General features: G+C 30.5%; 5 protein-coding genes across 5 annotated transcripts; 2 read left to right on the top strand and 3 right to left on the bottom strand.

Annotated features, from left to right (window-relative positions):
• Positions 1-6285: 6285 nt before the first annotated feature.
• Positions 6286-7904, bottom strand: LOC124533690 (integrin beta-8-like). Its single transcript, XM_047109134.1, has 3 exons — positions 7230-7904; positions 6989-7149; positions 6286-6524 (listed from the first exon to the last, which is right to left on the bottom strand). The coding sequence occupies exons 1-3, from the start codon at positions 7480-7482 to the stop codon at positions 6393-6395; spliced, it is 546 nt and encodes a 181-aa protein (XP_046965090.1). The 5' UTR covers positions 7483-7904; the 3' UTR covers positions 6286-6392.
• A 1860-nt stretch (positions 7905-9764) lies between these two features.
• LOC124533687 (ribonuclease P protein subunit p25-like protein) lies at positions 9765-10895 on the top strand. The gene is made up of 4 exons (XM_047109130.1): positions 9765-9942; positions 10034-10218; positions 10511-10630; positions 10739-10895. The coding sequence occupies exons 1-4, from the start codon at positions 9847-9849 to the stop codon at positions 10857-10859; spliced, it is 522 nt and encodes a 173-aa protein (XP_046965086.1). The 5' UTR covers positions 9765-9846; the 3' UTR covers positions 10860-10895.
• A 1461-nt stretch (positions 10896-12356) lies between these two features.
• Positions 12357-13785, bottom strand: LOC124533686 (MOB kinase activator-like 4). Its single transcript, XM_047109128.1, has 4 exons — positions 13616-13785; positions 13373-13536; positions 13072-13281; positions 12357-12936 (listed from the first exon to the last, which is right to left on the bottom strand). Exons 1-4 carry the CDS (start codon positions 13667-13669, stop codon positions 12690-12692), a joined length of 675 nt encoding a protein of 224 aa, XP_046965084.1. The 5' UTR covers positions 13670-13785; the 3' UTR covers positions 12357-12689.
• Positions 13786-14468: 683 nt separating this feature from the next.
• Positions 14469-17063, top strand: LOC124533517 (T-cell immunomodulatory protein). The gene is made up of 2 exons (XM_047108858.1): positions 14469-16072; positions 16412-17063. The coding sequence occupies exons 1-2, from the start codon at positions 14734-14736 to the stop codon at positions 16840-16842; spliced, it is 1770 nt and encodes a 589-aa protein (XP_046964814.1). The 5' UTR covers positions 14469-14733; the 3' UTR covers positions 16843-17063.
• A 77-nt stretch (positions 17064-17140) lies between these two features.
• LOC124533516 (corepressor interacting with RBPJ 1) lies at positions 17141-18873 on the bottom strand. Its single transcript, XM_047108857.1, has 5 exons — positions 18679-18873; positions 18346-18440; positions 18010-18260; positions 17317-17569; positions 17141-17236 (listed from the first exon to the last, which is right to left on the bottom strand). Exons 1-5 carry the CDS (start codon positions 18748-18750, stop codon positions 17173-17175), a joined length of 735 nt encoding a protein of 244 aa, XP_046964813.1. The 5' UTR covers positions 18751-18873; the 3' UTR covers positions 17141-17172.
• Between the last annotated feature and the right edge of the window lie 192 nt (positions 18874-19065).

Here is a 19065-nt window from a genome sequence, read left to right as displayed (position 1 = left end):
TGCCGCCCGCCCTCGCTCGTAGCGCGCCCTGCGGCACTCCGCCCTCCATGCCACTTCATTGAGTCAGCTGAAAGCTCAATGTGCTATAATACGTATGCATTTCTTGCAATCATCTAAAACTTCAAGAAAAATATTTCAAGCTTATTGTGTATTGATCATTCATACATCTATTTTATGATATATAAAAAAATATAAAATATTAATAAGTGCACAATATAATTAGAAATAACATGTATGTCGAAATTTTTGCGACATATCCACGCGGTCAAGATTTATACAGTAACTAGTTTTAGTTCATATTTGTATATATTTAAGCATTTAATGTTATTAATTGTTATGTTAATAAATTTCTAAATATATATTAATATACTAGCCATAAATTGCTATTGAATGTAAAAGTTCACTTTAAAAAGTAGGAAAATGAATATTCAATTCTTTCCTTTTTGATTCTACAGAGAAGACTGTCATTTCCAAGTACCTACTTCATCTGAAAAGTTAATGAGGAATCTCAATGAATAAAAAGGTTACTTAGAAGATTAATATGGTATCGAAAGTCAGCTATCGCCACTGGGCTGAGCCTAATTTGAATTAGCTAGGAGTTCATATCACAGCGACCAGACATAGCAGTAATCTTTTGTTGAAGTGACTTTCACGCCAATGCTTTATTTTTTTCCCTTATTTTTCCAAACCAGTGCCAAGATCTAGTTATTATTCTAATCCAGATAACAGAATTACTATTTTTACACGGAGAGTTTTGTACCAATATCCGGTAATAAATATAATTTATAGTAAAAACACCAATCATGGAATTATTGATTAAATTATATAAGAATATTTTAGATTAGATAAGAATATTTAAGATTAATTACGTGCTAAAGGGACAATATAAATAACCCTAATATTTTGTAATTATATTAGAAATAATGAACATATGCTGTTTCTCTCCGCCTATGATTGGTATTAATGATAGCTTTCTAATGATTTGACATAAGCCAAAATAAACTAATAGTAAAGTATTAATTTCCCTGGAACATGTACTTAGACCATTTTAGCACCAAGCAGCGAATGCAGCAGATAATGTAAAGTTATGTGATACACTATTTTAGAGCTGAGATGGCCCAGTGGTTAGAACGCGTGCATCTTAACCGATGATTGCGGGTTCAAACCCAGGCAAGCACCACTATATATATGTGCTTAATTGTGTTTATAATTCATCTCGTGCTCGGCGGTGAAGGAAAACATCGTGAGGAAACCTGCATGTGTCTAATTTCATCGAAATTCTGCCACATGTGCATTCCACCAACCCGCATTGGCACAGCGCGGTGGAAAATGTTCCAAACCCTCTCCTTAATGGAAGAGGAGGCCTTATCTCAGCAGTGGGAAATGTACAGGCTGTTACTTTACTTTACTTTTTACACTATTTTACATTATATCTGACGATGGTCTCCCAGAAATAGTACAATGTTTTAATGTTAAGATTTGCTAGTAAATAGAAAGTGTTAGTATTATTTATCATACGCCTAACCCGTGAATTGAGATGGTTGTGGGTCTCATGTACAGACTAGTGCCTGAGAGTAGAAATAAGGTTTGCTTATGCTGGTGTTGTGCGATCCATGGGTGCCTGTTGTGAGGTCAGCGCCCCAGTGCTGGAAGACTTCCCGCATGAAACGCAGAGAGACAAATCTTGGCCTGCAAGATGACGATCCTTCTCAGCGAATTGACGTGGAAAGCCTAAACTTCCTTCTACTATGCCTTCAGATAGAAACGGGGACAAGACATATCCGATTGCGTTCTACCGTTATCTCTCATTAAAATATTCCGAAAAGAAAATACCCTGACCTGAAAAGAACCAGTGATTGAAACTCAGCAGGTATTTTTTTGTAAATTTATGATATATATCAAGCAGGCAATAGCCAGGAAGTAATCGTCTAAATCCCAAAGTGTGCTATCAACTATCAACTAATTGCATAATAAACTTTCGCATACAAATATTCTTGGACATTTTATTTAAATGTGGCAATAGAGACTTTATGGGATCCTGGAGAACCATTTACAATGCTCCACATCAGACTTACTGACTCTATACTGTCGGTGTCGAGTAACAGGAGTAATAATTAAAATTATTCCGTGTGTTAGCTTTAGGTTAAAAATTGTACGAATAGACCAATCAATCAACACCGATGAATAATCTATTTTCATAGTTTACGCGCCAATCTGTTTATTTGGAGGACTCATTGTAACTTGACATCAACAGTAAGGCCAAGAAATTCAAAAAAAGATTAGAGATACCATTGTTAAATCGCCATAGCGTACCTGATTTCTATTAATTAAAAAAAACCGAGAACGTATTATTAACAATACGCAATATCATGTTTTTTCCGAACAAGAAAGGGTAAATCATATATTTATATATGGAAAAGAAAAGGATCAAGAATTGATCCTTGAGGGACCCCCATACAAACTGTGACCTCAAGTGACCTTTTTCCTTTAACGTCAACCCTCTGAATTCTATTGTTAAAATAAAAGTCAAAAAGTCGAGCGGACATTCTCTAATTCCATAGTGATTCCAAGTTCTCTGGTGAGCGTTTTATGTTGTTCCTGGCTAGAGTTGCATGCACTTAGTATTCAGGTTGAGAGATTTTCCTTTTTATTTTAAGTTTTAGAATTTTCATAGATTTACTTTTCATTTGTTTATAAAACAGCTGTATTAGATTACATGGACTTTAATTTTTTTTCTTGGTTCTAAGAGACTGCAGTTTTCAGTATTTAATTTAATATTTTTTATTAATTTCTACTTTATACCTCTATGTGTTCCTTACAATAAGGTCTTACCGGGCGCACAGATAGACCGCAGACGGACAACAAAGTTATCTTATATATATTTTTTTTGACATTCGAAGTATGGGACCCTAAAAATATATAAATATATATAATATCTAAGTATATATAATATATACTTTTGAAAAAAAATGTACCGTGTAATCTAGGGTGATAGATTATATTTATTGTAATTTATAAGAAACTGTAATGTTTCTACATTCTATAAACATTTTAATTTTCATCTTTCGACTTTTAGTCTTTTTTTAGTTACAGCTCCATTTATTTAGAATTAAATTTAAAAGTCCAAACATAAAAAGTAAAATCCAAATAAAATGTCGACACAATAGACAAAAATAATTATAAAATTATTTATTTCGTAAATAATATCTATGAATAACTTAAGTTCCGTATGCAGAAGCGGAAGCCTTATAATTTATTCAAACTCTAGTTAGGTAACTTGAGAAAGGTATAACTTCGTAACCAGTTGACATCTCCCTTACTTAATAATGATTAAATAAATAAAAATTACATTATATTCCTTATAATATTAAGACAAAAGAAAGGACTAAAAGTTTTCAAAGTGAATTCATAGACATTCACATTTTACTACTTTTTTTTATTTTCAAAAAGTATTGGAATAACATGGAATAATAATAATTTCACTAGACAGATTATCTCTCTGTCCTGCCCCACACAATACACTATGGTTTGAACAGTACATGAGTGAATCATTGTTAATTGATGCTAATCGTGGTATTGTCGCGTTATGAATAGTAGAGTAGAAACAGTTGCGTTTAAATGAAAATTATTTACACAATTTGAATTTCGATCTAAACATTTTTACATATTTAAAAATAAAACATTTAAAAATACTGTAAATAAATAATTAAAGCTAGATAAAAATTTTTCTCCGACGGGGTGGTGGGTGCTTTCGAAGGCACGCCGGGAAGTCGCCTCATTGGAACGCGCATTCTTCCCCGCTCCAGAATACCAATGGCATATTATTATGTGTGATCTCCTCTATTGTGCTCTATATCCATCTATAGCATGGACCCATTGACATCTTATTCTTGTGTAGGTACTTAATTGTCAGATCACGTTTTCACTCGAATATAGAATGAATACATTTGAATTACTTAATGTCTATATTCTTACAATGTCTTTTATTAAATACTTATTATGTTTTACGCGATTTATTATAAAACTTAATTTCAAATTGATGAAATTGAATTAAGTTGATGATCAATAAGAGACGGTTTTACCATGATCCAAAATGAATTGGATTTTATTTCAGATTGTCTCGGAATATACCTATTCCTATTTCAATTAAATTAACACGTGGCCTCATCGATCACAATATATAATATATAACAAGCACTATATCCTCAGTCTGGTTAAAAATCAATATTTATTTGTCAAACTTTAATAGTTTCTTCTTCAATTTATATTTGGCTATACTTAATGTCAAACATTAATATTTAATGATATGACGAAAAAAGAATTTAGGGATGAAAATATATGAATAATTTATTCTGGTCATGTCACAAGTGTGGTACACGTCTTGACGTTTCAGCTGTGTGCATGATGCTGATCAACTCTAAAACAATTTAGGCGCTCCTCCATAATCAAATTGCTCGCTACGAGCTTCTCCAAGACTGCATTCCGACACAATTATTGAACGCGAAATTAAGTTTTCTATAATAGGAAGAAATACGAAAATAAAAACTTGATTACAATATTCCGAAAATTTTAATGATTAAAATTTTTAATTTATTAAAGGAATTTATATAATATAATATTTTAGAATGATGTTATACTGTTATTTACATCATGAATAAAATATGAATATTTATTTTTTATTTATATTTTTACGTATTAAATTTAAATTAATTTAAAAGTTATAACCAATAAATAGTAGGACGCGTTCAAGTTTTCGCGGAAATAAAAGCTCAGAAAAGTAATAGAAAAGAAAAGAGACTCGTTGAAATCTAATTTCGCGTAACCATAACAGACATCACTTGAACCCGATGAGCTATCGGCGACAGACACCCGACTCATATCAATTTCTTAATTGAAGCGCGACTTCTTCCGAAGGGATGAAGATCACATTGATATCTAACTTCCCACGCCAATTTTATTTGTCGATAACTTTGACATACCGTGTATTGCTAAAATGTCCAAATATATATAAGTTTATTTACAGGTTTAATATTCGTCATGAGTTGTGGATGACTAGTAATTGTGTCTTGTGATTTAACCTAACCACTTGTGGTCGCATTTAGTGGTGGCTACTTGTGATGTAGTGTGTCGTAGCTCTAAAAACGTCTGCGCCCGATTTTTTTCGATGCATTCAACAATATCTAGATTAGACTTTCTGTGACTCCTAATAATTAAAACATTATACAAAAATTCGGCACAATAAAAATGAAATTTCACGTAGGCGAAGACGCCCCGGTTCGGCCAGTACTTTATGTATATAAAGTCCTCGAATGCGTCGTTGTAAGACGTGGGTTGATATAAGCAAATACGTATTATTTGAATTAAATGATCGCCGTACAAGAAAAAGATGTACACAAAACTCCGAAAAAACGCGTTTGAGCATAATAGCAAAATAATTTAATTTTGTATCTTTATATATATAAACTTTCATTACATAATTTAACTATTTTTTTACTAACTTAAAATGTGTAAAAGAGCCTCATTAGGCTTATTAGGGGTTTTTACATAATTGGCCTATTTGAGAATATTGTTCTCAAATATTGTCGTTTGGCCTCGAGGTAAAAAAAAAACTTTTAATTGTATTAACATAGAACTTGCTTATGTAAGTCGTGGATAAAGTATGTTATACTCTCTTAATTTTACTTTTTGTACTAATAATGTATTTTCTTCAGTTTGAGACTCTTTATTATTTTTTAACAGACTTTTTCGTGTTTTAACCTTGACTTTTTTAATTGGTAGAAAAGCTTAGCTATTGTGGATCTAGATGGATTCCCCGGTCATTTAAAATTTGTATCCCAGTAATGTGTCGCGTTTGTGCCTTTTTCATCCATTTCACGCTGCGCCGTGACTATATTGGCAATGTTATGTCATAATAATTTCGTTTCCGTACGTCACTGAACTCGTAATAACTTGACTGATTTTAATGATTATTTTCGGTGTATTTGGGTGGGTTATTTATGTTTCACGATTGCACCTGGATGTATCATTTTGGTCCCAGCAGGATGCATTACGATCGGGTTCCAAGATTAAAAAAATATGAATAATATACATAGGCTTATTTCTCTCGTATAGGGTCGGGACAGGAATCTATTGGATAACACAAAGTTCTTCGTGTGTCGCGTTTATTGCAACCACTGCAAGGGTTATTACTTCGACTAAGTATTTTACTTAACTAAAACGATATTAATTGGTCTTATATCAAATACAAAAATATTTCTATTTTCGAAATAATTTGAACGTTCATAGTAATTTTTAAAATAGTTTAATCTAGATTAAAAATTGGTATCTACCTACAACTAACAAAATATGCTTATATAAAAATACTATGCGTTTATGAATACAATTTCTCAATATTACTGTTTCTCAATTTCTTCATAGTGATTTTGTTCATTCGCCATCATATCATATATGTGATAGGGTCCTTCATTGCATTTTGGATCATCACATGAGAAGTTGTCGTATTCACAATATTCTCCCATGATAGCCTGCAAAGGAGATATCAGAACATTCACCTGTTTACTTTTATTTTCGGAGGATCTTTAAATCTAAATATAGGCCTTTATAGTTTATATATCTAGACGTGTAGGTGTAGCCTTATAAAAAAACTAAAAACAAAACGCCATGAATAAATTAAGGTAAACTTTAACAATGGGAATCTTTTAAAAAACATATCACTAAGTTTAAAAGTCCAATATCCGAGGATGAAATTTATTTTAATTAATAAGTGAGATAGAAAGTCGTTACTGAATTATAAAAATAAGTAGGAACAATCTGTGTTTCAATATTACAATATCCATATGTATATATGTCCATACATATCAAGACAATTATATACTTATAAATTCATGTAATTATTTAGCTTTTAATAATTAACTAGTTTTTTTAGGTTAAAATAACATATTAATATGTAATTAAATTATCATGATATAATATGAATTTGTTAACTAACCTTGCTCGGATGAGCAGGATCAGGATTAACATTACAAAAACATCGTCCACATATACATGATCCACGACCTGAGCACTCCGGGCCGGCTATGCCCGGGCGGCGGCAGTTATTTTCCATTTGACCACCAGTACAGGCACAAATAGCATTATCTTCTAAGCTCACTAAAAATAAAAGAGATTAAAAAAAACCAAATTGAATTCTATTCAGAAACAAATTTCCCTTCACTTGAATCAAAACTTACTTTCATAGTTTGGATGACGAATTTTCTCTGTCTCGCAATAATTTTCATATATTGGAATTTTCTCAGAGAAACATTTGTTTTCCTTGGGACACCAAGAACAATGAGTTAACCGGAGACACTCTAGACATGACATTTTAATTCCACATATTGCTTGTTCGTCCACTTTAACGATATTCAAACTACTTGCTTTAATTACTACGATGAAAAGATACAGACAAAAATATAAACAGTCGACATTATTGTAAGATCTCATTTTCAAAAATTAATCCAATGTTACGCTCAATAATATTTTTCGATAACTGCCTAACCATGACTTATATTATGCTTTTATATCGCAATCGATAACCTTTACATGATTCTATGTACCTAATTACGCAAGCGGGCTATTTGTATCTCCCGTTTTAGAATTATATTTCTACAAAGCCCGCACAATTTTGATAGCGTAGATTTTAGATGAACGATGTGAGTGGCCATTGTTTATCCAAGATAATTACCTTCTCTCATTACTCTACATAAATATTTAAAATTATATGAAAACATTTTATTATATATCTACATTAAAATTCAGTTGAATCTGAGACCAATGTAAATTTTAAACTTTTATCTTGTATACTTTTATACTACAATCTCTTCGTCTCAATTTCTCGTCAAATGTGCTGGCTTGGCTTAAGATTTGTTAGTATAAACAAGGAAAATAATAATTGTAAAACTATATGTTATCAGAGTAGTTTTAGCATTATAGAATATAAGGGAGTACAATATTTTGAACTTTACGAATAACAGCTACGAATCTTCAAAAGTAGACAGCTTTACAAATTAATAAGATTACAAAAAAAAAAAACTTCTTAATTGCAATAAAGATTATGTGCATAAGCATACAATATAAATGCCCACTTCAACTTTTACATACATTCATTTAGATAATTATTAATTTCCTTTTAACTTTTTTACGTAGTGATGTCGCTTTTCACATATCTCATCTTTACAAACGTTTTATAAATGAGAACTTCTATAATTTTAATCATGTTCTTAATATTAAAACTTAATTTTGCCCGAAAAAAAATACGACTTATTCTTTTATCTTATTCTTGTAAATCTTTATTTTATTCTGTTATATTTCATTTTACAAATAAAAGTCAGTGATATTAATTAAATATTTTAATAAACGTATAATATTACCAAAAGCTTTCTGTTTTTTTAAATTGTTTCTAGAACGTCAGAAAAAGTATAAAAGTATAATAAAGGACTAGATACAGTCATAAAAGTTAATAATATTGAGTAATCTGTACTCATTGCACAAAATAATGTTTCTTTTCAATCCCTAATGCATCCATTGGGAAGGCGAAAAGAGTAACTGATACTGAATAACAAATAAATTTAACTGATTCAGTATATTCGTTTTTATTTTATCAAACCTATATAATTCCAAGAAACTACAACTATTGAAATTATATAGGTCACAGTGTCCCTTTACTTAGTAGTCATAACAGGAGTGACTGTGATTGTTCCGTTTTCATCTTAAAAATACAGCTTTTGCTCATGATATTTTTCACTAGATGAATAATTAACACAATTTAGCACGAAGCAAATTAATATTATATTTAGCGGCGCTGCCTGACCATTAACCTGTAAACATCGGCTAAGATATACATGATCTGCCACTGGACCATCTCAAATACTATTAATATTAAATGAACTAAATTTAAGTAAACCTTACATCAAATTATGGTTTGTAGATTACAATAACAAAGCGAACAAAACGCCGTAATAGACGCGGGTAGCTGGTGAGCTGAAATGGCGGAGTGGTTAGAACGCGTACATCTTAACCTATGACTGTAGGTTCAAATCCAGACAAACACCACTGAATTTTCATGTGCTTAATTTGTGATTATAATTTATTTCAAGCTCGGTGGTGAAGACAAACATCGTGATGCATGCCTGAATGTATCTAATTTCAAAGAATTTCTGATACATGTGAATTCATCAACTCACATTTTAGCATCGTGGTTGAAACCTGCTCCTAACCTTCTATTGAAAAGAGAGAGGACGCCTTAGCACAGCAGAGGACAAATAACAGGCTGTACAATGTACATGATGTAGAGGCGGGTAGTGTTTTATAAATATATCACATTTACCAAATATGAATTATACTTAGCATTTATTTAGCAATCTTAATCACCAAGTAATACCAAACTTTTAATCGTCTATATCGCGTAGTAGTAGAGTTATCAATATTTGTTTCTTATTATGTTTTATTACGCAGGCGTAACCATGTCGTTATTTGCTTTAATATTACAAAATATAATACGAAATAAAAGTTTGTTATGGACTATTAACAATTCTAAATTATTAAATTAAAACAATACTTTTTTTTATAAATTTATAAGTATATATTGTACAAAATATTTTTTATAGTTTTAATTTAATTATTATTTAGTGAATTTATTCGAAATTTTGTTTCTTTTATGACGTTTTCGATTTTTTGTTACGGTTTTTCGGTTATAGTCTCACTCAACACACTACACTAGTCAAAGTTATATATGTCACAGTACAAATGTCATTGTCATCTAATTAACTATAAAGTTTGAAAAATAAATAAGTAATTGTAATAATTTACATGGAAAATTACTTCAAAGGTAAAAATGTCGAAGAAGAGATGGAGCGAAATAAAATACCCATCAAGGATATTCCTGAAAATTTCCTTTGGATGCAGGTTTGAAAAAATTATGAGGTTATTGCTGTTTAAAATTTTACAAGACAACTGTATCAAGTGAATACTAATTAAATAACTCTTTATTATACAGGTAAAAGGCGGAAGTAAAATGACTAATTTGATTTCTCATGCAATTGGAATACTTGAAGATAAAGGAGCCACTGCTGTGGTATGGAGCGGTGCTGGAGTTGCTATTGCTAAGGCCATCTCATGCGCCGAAATTATAAAGAGACAGTTTTCCATACAACATCAAGTTACGAAACTAACTCATAAAAGGTCTATATATCTAATTTAAGTACAATGATTAGTACCACTTCAGATAACATATAAGATTTTAAATTAACATGGTTATTTTTATTATTAAAGTTATTAATTTCGGGATATTTACCATGTTTTTTATTTTTGTTCCGTGGAGCTCGATATTTCGAAATTGTCTTGACATTCATCCATAGACATGACAGACATTCGTAGACTTAAATTTAATAACTTTAATAACACTTCAGACAACAAAGAAAGTGGCTGTATATTGTTTAAATAATTCTATATTCGTAAATATAATATATTTCAGTGTTGAAGAATACTGGGAACCAAAAATAGATGGACTTGAAACAATTGTTGTTAAACGTCAAATACCTGTTATACACATATTATTATCAATTCCGGAAATACCAGATATTAATCAACTTGGGTATGTTAAAAACTATATTTTCCATAGAATATAAACTTATATTTACAAATTTCATAACTATATAATATTTAAAAAATGCATTACAATTTTTTAATTATTTTTTTTCAGATACCAAACCCTTCATAGTAAAAAGTTTTGGGAAAAAGTTCCCAGCAGTAATTCTAAGCAGCAACAATCACACAAAACAAAAAAACCTTTCAAGCATAAGAAGGTTGAAACACAAGAATAATATGCTATTTGTTACATTATAAGAGATCTAAAGTTTTTTTTTTATTTCACTCAATATTATAGTTTTTCACCCAATTATTTCCATTAAATGTATATATGAAATGATATGAAGAATATTTTCTTTTAAGTAATACAAAATATTATTTTTGAGTATCAGAAATGTTCAGATATTGAAAAGCTTTGATTCTGAGGCAAAGTTTAAGTATGTATAGCTCCCAATATAATTTATAAGGTGGGTGAATAAAAATTTTGTAGATGTCCACTTATTTACATAAATAAACAATAAGAGAATTTTCACACTGAATTTTTCCTTTTCTTATCTATAAAAAAAAATAAAAAGTGTTGTGACAGCCCATGTTGCCCTGTCCTAAGCCTAGCTATGTTTAATTAAGTAAAGGACTATTAAAATTAATATTTTCACAATACTTCATTTCACTCACAAGCACAACTATATTGCACTTGAAAATAAATGATATTTTTAGTTAAAACCTTATTTCAATAAGAATATATTTTGTTACTGTTTATGGTATGGCAATCACATTTAAGATAGTATCTGTGATGCTAATAAATAAAGTAATGACCATGAACATCTTCAATAACAATTAAATGAACTCAATTCACAAGTAATACATATATCAGATATGGATGACCCATTAGATGGAAGGTCCCATTGAAACTTAAAGGACCTAAAACTTGAAGTCTTAACAACCCATTACTCAGTTTTAACAAATTTGATTCTTCTATAATTCATTGTATTTAAAACCTGGATTTGTTTGACAATATTCAAGATTAAACCCATATCTATAAGCATCAACCAATAGTATGAAGCATAAAGTAGTGGGTAACAAACCTCTAATAGAGGAGTCATTTTCCCAACAAAAGATACTGCAATATACTATATATAATAATAAATATAATATACTTGTACATTAAATGACATGTACTGCAATATCACTAAAACATATCCTATAAATGTTACAATTATTATAGTCAACATTACATATAACATCCTGATATTTGACACACATGTTCTATAGTGAGTTGCGAGTTCCTTCTTACGGTTAGCAGGTAGGAATGAACAAATAGTAGAAAAACATTTTTATTTCAATAAGTTGATAGTTTATGGTATTAGGACATTGTTACATGCATACTAAATTTTTTTGTGGGATATTATAATCACAACAAAAACTTTTTTTTTTTTTTTTTTTTTATGGTATAGGTTGGCGGACGAACATATGGGCCACCTGCTGGTAAGTGGTCACCATCACCCATAGACAATGACGCTGTGAGAAATATTAACTATTCCTTACATCGTCACTGCGCCACTAACCTTGGGAACTAAGATGTTATGTCCCTTGTGCCTGTAGTTACACTGGCTCACTCACCCTTCAAACCGGAACACAACAATACTGACTACTGTTATTTGGCGGTAGAATAACTGATGAGTGGGTGGTACCTACCCAGACGGGCTCGCACAAAGCCCTACCACCAAGTAAACTTGTACTTATATTGCAGATTTTATTTATAAAGAATAACAGCTACATTGTCAATTGAGAAAAACCTCAATGGTATTTTGTAATACATTAAAAAGTATATTCACTGGTACTTTTTAATCATAACTCTATTGGAAAAAATATACCAATACTTCCAATATATGTCATAATATCTAAGCATAGTGGAGAAAAGCATACACTTGAATAATTAAATACACATAAAAATACAAAATGTTTTTTCTTTACTTGGTAATTGAGATGTTAAATAATTTACATATCGCTATTAAAATAATAAGTATATTGAGAACTTCTTGATTTTGTTGTCCTAAAATCCTTTCTCAAGCTTCCGATTCACCAACCGGTTGAGTGATTGGTGGTTCATCATCCAATTTTGGCAATATAAGAATGTCCTTTGAGATTATTGAGTACTTTGTAACAAAATCAGTGAATCTCTTGCATAAATGTGTTTCTTTTTCAAATGCATCAAATATTGCACGATGGTGGAAATATGCATGAGAGAATATTCGGTAAACTCTTCTACATACAGATCCTAACTTTGCCACTGATGATTCTTTAATACTGACTCTGGAAATATTATAAAATTATTGAATTATATATTTTGAATAATCAAACATCATATTGCATATTAAAAATCAAATTATGATAAAACATTCAATATTGGTATGGCATTAATTTGTTTTTAAATACACAACTTTTTACCTGCTTGGAAAATATTTATTGCTATTTAATAAACAAGCAGCTCCATCAAGAGTATGCCTTGTATAGTCAATAGCTGGACATTCTTTAGGTGTTTTGTGTGCAGCACATAGAAAAATCCATTGCTCAGTCGCTGTCATTTGAGGGCAGGTCTCTGGATTACACTCGCTTTGCAATCTTACTGCTAATCCATTTAATTCCATACAAAATTGTCTGAAAGTAAAAAAGAAAGGTCGTTAATAAGACCTTCTATAATAATAGACTCTATGTCAATACGTACAATCAAAAATTACAATCTCAGCACCTTAAATGTTCATACTTCCACACCCCTTCATCCTGTGCTTCTGGCATTTTAAGTATTGCTTCTAAATTAGCAGGATCGCGTCTGATGGTTTGTTGGATAAACTGTTGAACCGCCAGAGTGCTATCCATCTCTTCAAATGGCTCATCAGGCCATCGGCAAAAATCCTAAAAATATACGAATCCTATAAGACGCTGTTTGAACAATAACGAAACATTATGTTGGAATAGATTCCACATTATTTACCTTTGCTTTAGAACCTGGTCGATTACGCTTAAGCTTTAATATAACATCAGCCATTTTAGTTTAATGTTATTGATCACAAACTGTACATTGAACAACATATATTTTTTTAAAAGCGCTGTCCTAGTTTTTGACGTCTGTGGTTAAGTTCATAGATAGTAGAGTTAACAGAACAGTTGTTGAATGTTGTAACTATGGTCTTTGAAATGTAGATTAAATTCTTAAGTCCTAGATATCTTAAGTGGCTGGGGAATAACCATTTATTTTTTATTTTAACGCTAACAAGGAGTACTGTCGTATGATCTTGTTGAAAATGTCATCATTTTCGTTGACGTTGAAGCTCAGATTCAACGATCAATCTGAAAAGCTGGGTTGAAGAACGTTGACGTTGAGAAAATCGTGCGAAGAATTTAAAATTAAAAGACAATGATAATCCTTTTTCAGGATCGTAATTTTGTGTAATGGCATTCTTTTCTTGGTTAGGAGTAGAAATGATTTTTAAAGCATTAGTGCGCTTCACCAACAGTATTTGACTGTCGACTGATAACTGTCGATGTATCTACCCATGAAATACATTTTTCTTAAATAATTACTAATAGTAATTAAAATCGAATTGTTTTTATTTAATACAGATCAATAATTATGAATTCAATTAGGAGGTGGTAATTGAATTAGTAGCTTTAGTTAGAATGATATAGCCTGTGGCTTCAATGTTTACATAAACGGTTAAACATTAAAATGAATAACACCATGATTTTGAAGAAGACTTAAATGAAACCGTGATTATGAGTCTGACCATGATTGTGAGTGGTCAGTGGAACGCACCCTTAAGAGAGATAAATGTTGGCACTTGGCATAGAAATATAGATTATAGATTGTTTTGACGTTTTTGTTTACTTTCAGACTCAAATTTAATATAAATATTTGTTCGTCTGTGAGTGTGAAGTCAAATATTCTTCTTAATTTACTATACTAATTGAATGTAATTTACTTATGAAATGGAATTTCATATTTGTGTTAATTTGAAATTGCGTTGTGAAATTAAACGATTTTAACATAATACGTTAGTGCTTACTTCTACGACTTTTATTTAAACGCGTGCCTTATGTTTTGTAAGCAAAATGTTTATTTATATTTGTTTGGTTTTGTCAAATGTGAATTTCATCCATTCCGTAGTTGTAAGTGATATGACAGCAAGTTCTTTTGGAAATAAGAATGAGGGACTAATTGCTGCATTTGGAGATTTTAATTCAGACGAATTAACTGATGCTTTTATTATAAATGGTTCTAGTATAGAAGTATTCTTAGCTCACGACAAAGAACCGTTTCTACGACCTTCAGTTTATACTTGCAGCTTTAGCAACCTGAATATAACAAGTATTGTACCAGGAGACTATGATGGAGATGCCTATATGGATATACTTTTAACAACTCAAATTCAAAATGTGAGTTCTAATATCCATGAAGTAAGAATTTTATGGGGTGGAATGCCTAATTTAAACTGTTCAGATGCTCTCCTTATAAAAGCAATAACAATTGGCCATCCATTAGTATTAGACTATAACAGAGATATGATTTTGGATATCTTTGGTATTAATGTTCAAAATCAGAGAGTGTTTTGGGTATTTGATAACACAAGATCTACTCCCCAAGAAATAATGATGACCGAGTCAAGTTCAAAGAAAATAAAATTGCCACACTCTCATTCCTTCTTAGATGTTAATGATGATAATGCTGCAGATCTCTTAGTGACAACTGCATTAGACATTGAAATTTGGTTAAATGAGGAACCTTATGGATTTCGTTATAGCAATAGTATTGATTTGTTGATTGGCCATCCTACTATATATGGACAAGCTATGTTTATTGATGTTGCACTTTCTGGAAATTTCTTTTTAGTAATACCAGTTTGCTATGACCTGGAATGTATAAATAGTACAATATTAATCTATGACAATGAAGAATGGAATGATTTGCATATTGATTTCAATGATGGAAAAGGTTCTTTGTGGAGATTTGTGCCCCCAAGAGATGAAATTTACTTGGATACAATCACAATGCGTAGCGGAGACTATAACATGGATGGATATCCCGACATTCTCATGACCCTTAGTCCAGTTAATGACAAAGACACCAGAGCCTTTCTTCTTCATAATGTGCCATGTAACTTCCAAGGATGTAAATTTCAGAGGACTTTTGAAGTTCAATGGGACAAGTTCACTTCCTTTGGTCATAATGTTGTTTTGGCTACATTCTATGATTTTTATATGGATGGTGTTCTAGATGTTATATACATTCAGAAAAATGTAACAAATTCAACACAAAAGTATATAATGAAGGCCTTCAGGAATGAATTAGAATATGACACAAATTTCATTAAAGTTATTGTTGTAACTGGTTTAAGTAATGAGAAAATACCTACAATTAATGGAACTCTGTATAGTAGAAAAGTGACATTTGGTAAGGAAATTTTAAGTAAAGTTTGTAATACCTTTATAGGCATAGGATTAAAATATAGTAATTCAAAGGCAATATTTATTTTTATAAGAATCATTTTTTAAAGTTTAATTTTAGCAAGAAACTAGCTACTTGTCTAGGTGTTTCAAGTTTGTAAGGATGAAATAAAAAGCTAAATCACAGTGTTACCTACTATGGTCATTCAGCATACACAAAAAAAATCACCATCAGTTACACATATACCGAAAAAATTTATAGATATTGATAACTATATAGATAGTTAAAATAATTTTTTTTGTTGTATATTAATAATTTGTAATTTTTGCTTTTTCTTAATTTCAGGAACAAATTTACCAGGTCCAAAAATTGGTTATAACACCTGGTCACAAGAAGGCACTTATAGAACAGGAGTATGTGCACAACTACCACAGTCAGCATACTTTGCTTTACAACTTCCATATTCAATATTTGGCCTTGATCGAACTCCAAATTTCGTGGATACACTAACTGTTGGTCTCTCAGGGTACTCTAAAAGCTGGACACAGATTATTCCAAATTCTCAAATTGTTCTAATTCCTGCTCCACCGAACGATCCTTCACAATGGAGAGCACAATTGTTTGTCACACCAAGTAAAGTTATTCTTAAAAGTGTATTTGTTTTAACTGCCATTATTATTATCATAACTGGCTGTGTACTGTACCTACATTGGAAGGAAAGAAATGATAGACAAGACATCATTGAAATTGATGAGAAGACTTATGTTAAAATATAGTTTGTATGTAAATTTATAGTGTAAGAATCGTAAAATTATGTAAAAATCAATTGTTATTCAAATTATATTTAATACTTTAAAGGATCTTGTTAAGTGCTAGTTGTAAAGTGAAGTGAAATTATAATGGTTATTGGACGTTTTTTTAAATTTTAAATAGGAGTATTTTTTTTGTGTTCTATGATTTATGATAAGATGATCAAAGAAAACTGTGATATACACAAGTGAAGATGTTTTATTTTCCTTATAACTAACACTCAATTTTATTTACTTTAGTCAACAGAATAAATAAAAAAATAGCTTGTTTTTAATTACAATTTATTACATTTCAGTTTAATGCTTATTAGATTTATGCTTATGCTTTTTCTCCTTCTTCTTTTCAAGTTTCTCCAGTTTTCTGTAAATAAATAAAATCATTCATAGACCTGATTTTAATAATTAAACAAATACAATTATTAGTAACTTATAAATATTTACTTTAATAGTTTTTTCTTCTGTTTCTTTGTCAGTTGACTTATGAGATCTGATTCAGTAAGTGACGAGTCATTATCAACAATCCCATTTGCAGCAAGAGGCATAGCTCCTGCTTTCATTACAAGGCCTGTGTCCCTCATTTGTTGCATCAATGTGGGAACATCAGGTTTCTCCTCTTCTTCCTCGGGCACTGAAGCTGAAGCCTGCAGAGCTCTTGCCTCGCTCATCGACAGAGAATACATTGAACATTCTTTATCTGTAATTTTTCAAGGAAATATTAATTGTTTGTAATAAATTAATTTCATCTGAGTTCATTTCATTCATTTTTTTAACTGAACACAACAATTTAGTGAAAGCAATAACAATGTGAAAGTGATTTCTAAAACATAATGTGTATCAAATGCGATTATAACTCAGCTTTGCACTACCAGATCTGCCAGATAACTTTGTAACCCAAAGAGACTAGAACCTTGGTAGTAGTAAATTATCATAAAAAGGTCTGCTTTAAAGTTAAGTAAAACAAATTAGAATAATATTTTAATAATGACGTCAAGACAAAAATTTACTTAATTTTTGAAAAATAAAATATACAAGAGATTAGGAAGATCAACAAGCCTAGGATTAGTACCTTATATACAGCAGTGTATGCCAGGTTCACACTAAATAGAATTAATTTTCGTAGAAAGAATGCTTTACCTGTGTTTATGTGACCCCATTTGTGACATTTAATGCATCTTACATTTCTGACCAATATTCCAAATGGTTGGTCTCTGATTTCATTGTCACCTTTACAGTAGCTTTCTCTAGGTGCATTGTACTTGCGTTGCCATTCAAATTTATACTCTGGTTCATTGTCTTCTCTTTCCCGCTCTTTTTTTACTCCAGGTGGAGGTTCATACATGAAATTTAAGCTCAGTTTGTCTTTACTATCTTTACTTAGCAATGCTCTGAAAAGAAAAAACAGAAATATTCATAACAATCCTTCAAATTAAAATATATTGAAGTTATTTGGTTAAATTTTGGTTATCTTACTTATTTTCGTGTAATTCTTGCTCCTTTTCATATTGTACTCTCAATTCTTCCTGTTTTTTCTTATAAGCTTCAGTTTTCTGTTCTGCCATCCATACCTAATAATTTGTTTAATTATTAGTATGTTTAATAAAATTAATTGTTGTTTTATTAATACAACACTTCCTAACAATAGCATTTTTATTATTTGATATTTGTTATAAATATACTTGAGACGTTTGCAATTAAACTTTCATTAAAACAAGATTTTCAACCTTTCTGACGAAAGACTACGTCGTAGTTTTGTAAGAAGTACATCATAAAAACATATCTATTTCAATAAAATTACATCCTTACCCTTTTTAAATTATCTCTTGACGCTGGATGGAAAAACTTTTTGCACATGTAATTATTAAAACCTTTCCCCATTTTGTAAGTTTGTTGTTCTTTTGTATGTTAAACAATAATACACACACAAAACGAATTATCAAATAGGTAAGAAAGAAATTGTTAGACTTGTCACCTTGTTTGTGATGTCAAGTATAAAAAATCTAGATACAAAAATGTGCAAACAATAGATGTCTATGATCAGTTTTACATGCTTTAAACACACTATCAACAATTACGTACATATAGATATATTTTTAACCTACTCAAAGTAATTTAATAATAGAGTTAAAATAAAATAAAATAATTTACATTGAAAATAAATTAACAAGCTCTTGTAAAATTCAAGTATAACCA

Source organism: Vanessa cardui, chromosome 11 (assembly GCF_905220365.1).
Source record: "Vanessa cardui chromosome 11, ilVanCard2.1, whole genome shotgun sequence".
Taxonomy (NCBI): domain Eukaryota; kingdom Metazoa; phylum Arthropoda; class Insecta; order Lepidoptera; family Nymphalidae; genus Vanessa; species Vanessa cardui.
Note: the sequence above shows the minus strand (reverse complement) of the source record. Positions and strands in the feature narration are given on the sequence as shown.

Bases quoted from the DNA above. Each gene is read 5' to 3' on its own strand.
- LOC124533690 (XM_047109134.1), bottom strand. From the start codon at position 7,482: ATGAGATCTTACAATAATGTCGACTGTTTATATTTTTGTCTGTATCTT. The intron at 7,150-7,229 runs GTAAGTTTTGAT...TTTTATTTTTAG, and splicing joins TCGTCATCCAAACTATGAAA to TGAGCTTAGAAGATAATGCT. The intron at 6,525-6,988 runs GTTAGTTAACAA...TCTCCTTTGCAG, and splicing joins ATCCTGCTCATCCGAGCAAG to GCTATCATGGGAGAATATTG.
- LOC124533687 (XM_047109130.1), top strand. From the start codon at position 9,847: ATGGAAAATTACTTCAAAGGTAAAAATGTCGAAGAAGAGATGGAGCGA. The intron at 9,943-10,033 runs GTTTGAAAAAAT...TTTATTATACAG, and splicing joins AAAATTTCCTTTGGATGCAG to GTAAAAGGCGGAAGTAAAAT. The intron at 10,631-10,738 runs GTATGTTAAAAA...ATTTTTTTTCAG, and splicing joins CCAGATATTAATCAACTTGG to ATACCAAACCCTTCATAGTA.
- LOC124533686 (XM_047109128.1), bottom strand. From the start codon at position 13,669: ATGGCTGATGTTATATTAAAGCTTAAGCGTAATCGACCAGGTTCTAAA. The intron at 13,537-13,615 runs GTAAATAATGTG...GTATATTTTTAG, and splicing joins GACCAGGTTCTAAAGCAAAG to GATTTTTGCCGATGGCCTGA. The intron at 12,937-13,071 runs GTAAAAAGTTGT...TAATATTTCCAG, and splicing joins AATAAATATTTTCCAAGCAG to AGTCAGTATTAAAGAATCAT.
- LOC124533517 (XM_047108858.1), top strand. From the start codon at position 14,734: ATGTTTATTTATATTTGTTTGGTTTTGTCAAATGTGAATTTCATCCAT. The intron at 16,073-16,411 runs GTAAGGAAATTT...TCTTAATTTCAG, and splicing joins TAGTAGAAAAGTGACATTTG to GAACAAATTTACCAGGTCCA.
- LOC124533516 (XM_047108857.1), bottom strand. From the start codon at position 18,750: ATGGGGAAAGGTTTTAATAATTACATGTGCAAAAAGTTTTTCCATCCA. The intron at 18,441-18,678 runs GTAAGGATGTAA...ACAAATTATTAG, and splicing joins CAAGAGATAATTTAAAAAGG to GTATGGATGGCAGAACAGAA. The intron at 17,237-17,316 runs GTAAATATTTAT...ATTTATTTACAG, and splicing joins CAGAAGAAAAAACTATTAAA to AAAACTGGAGAAACTTGAAA.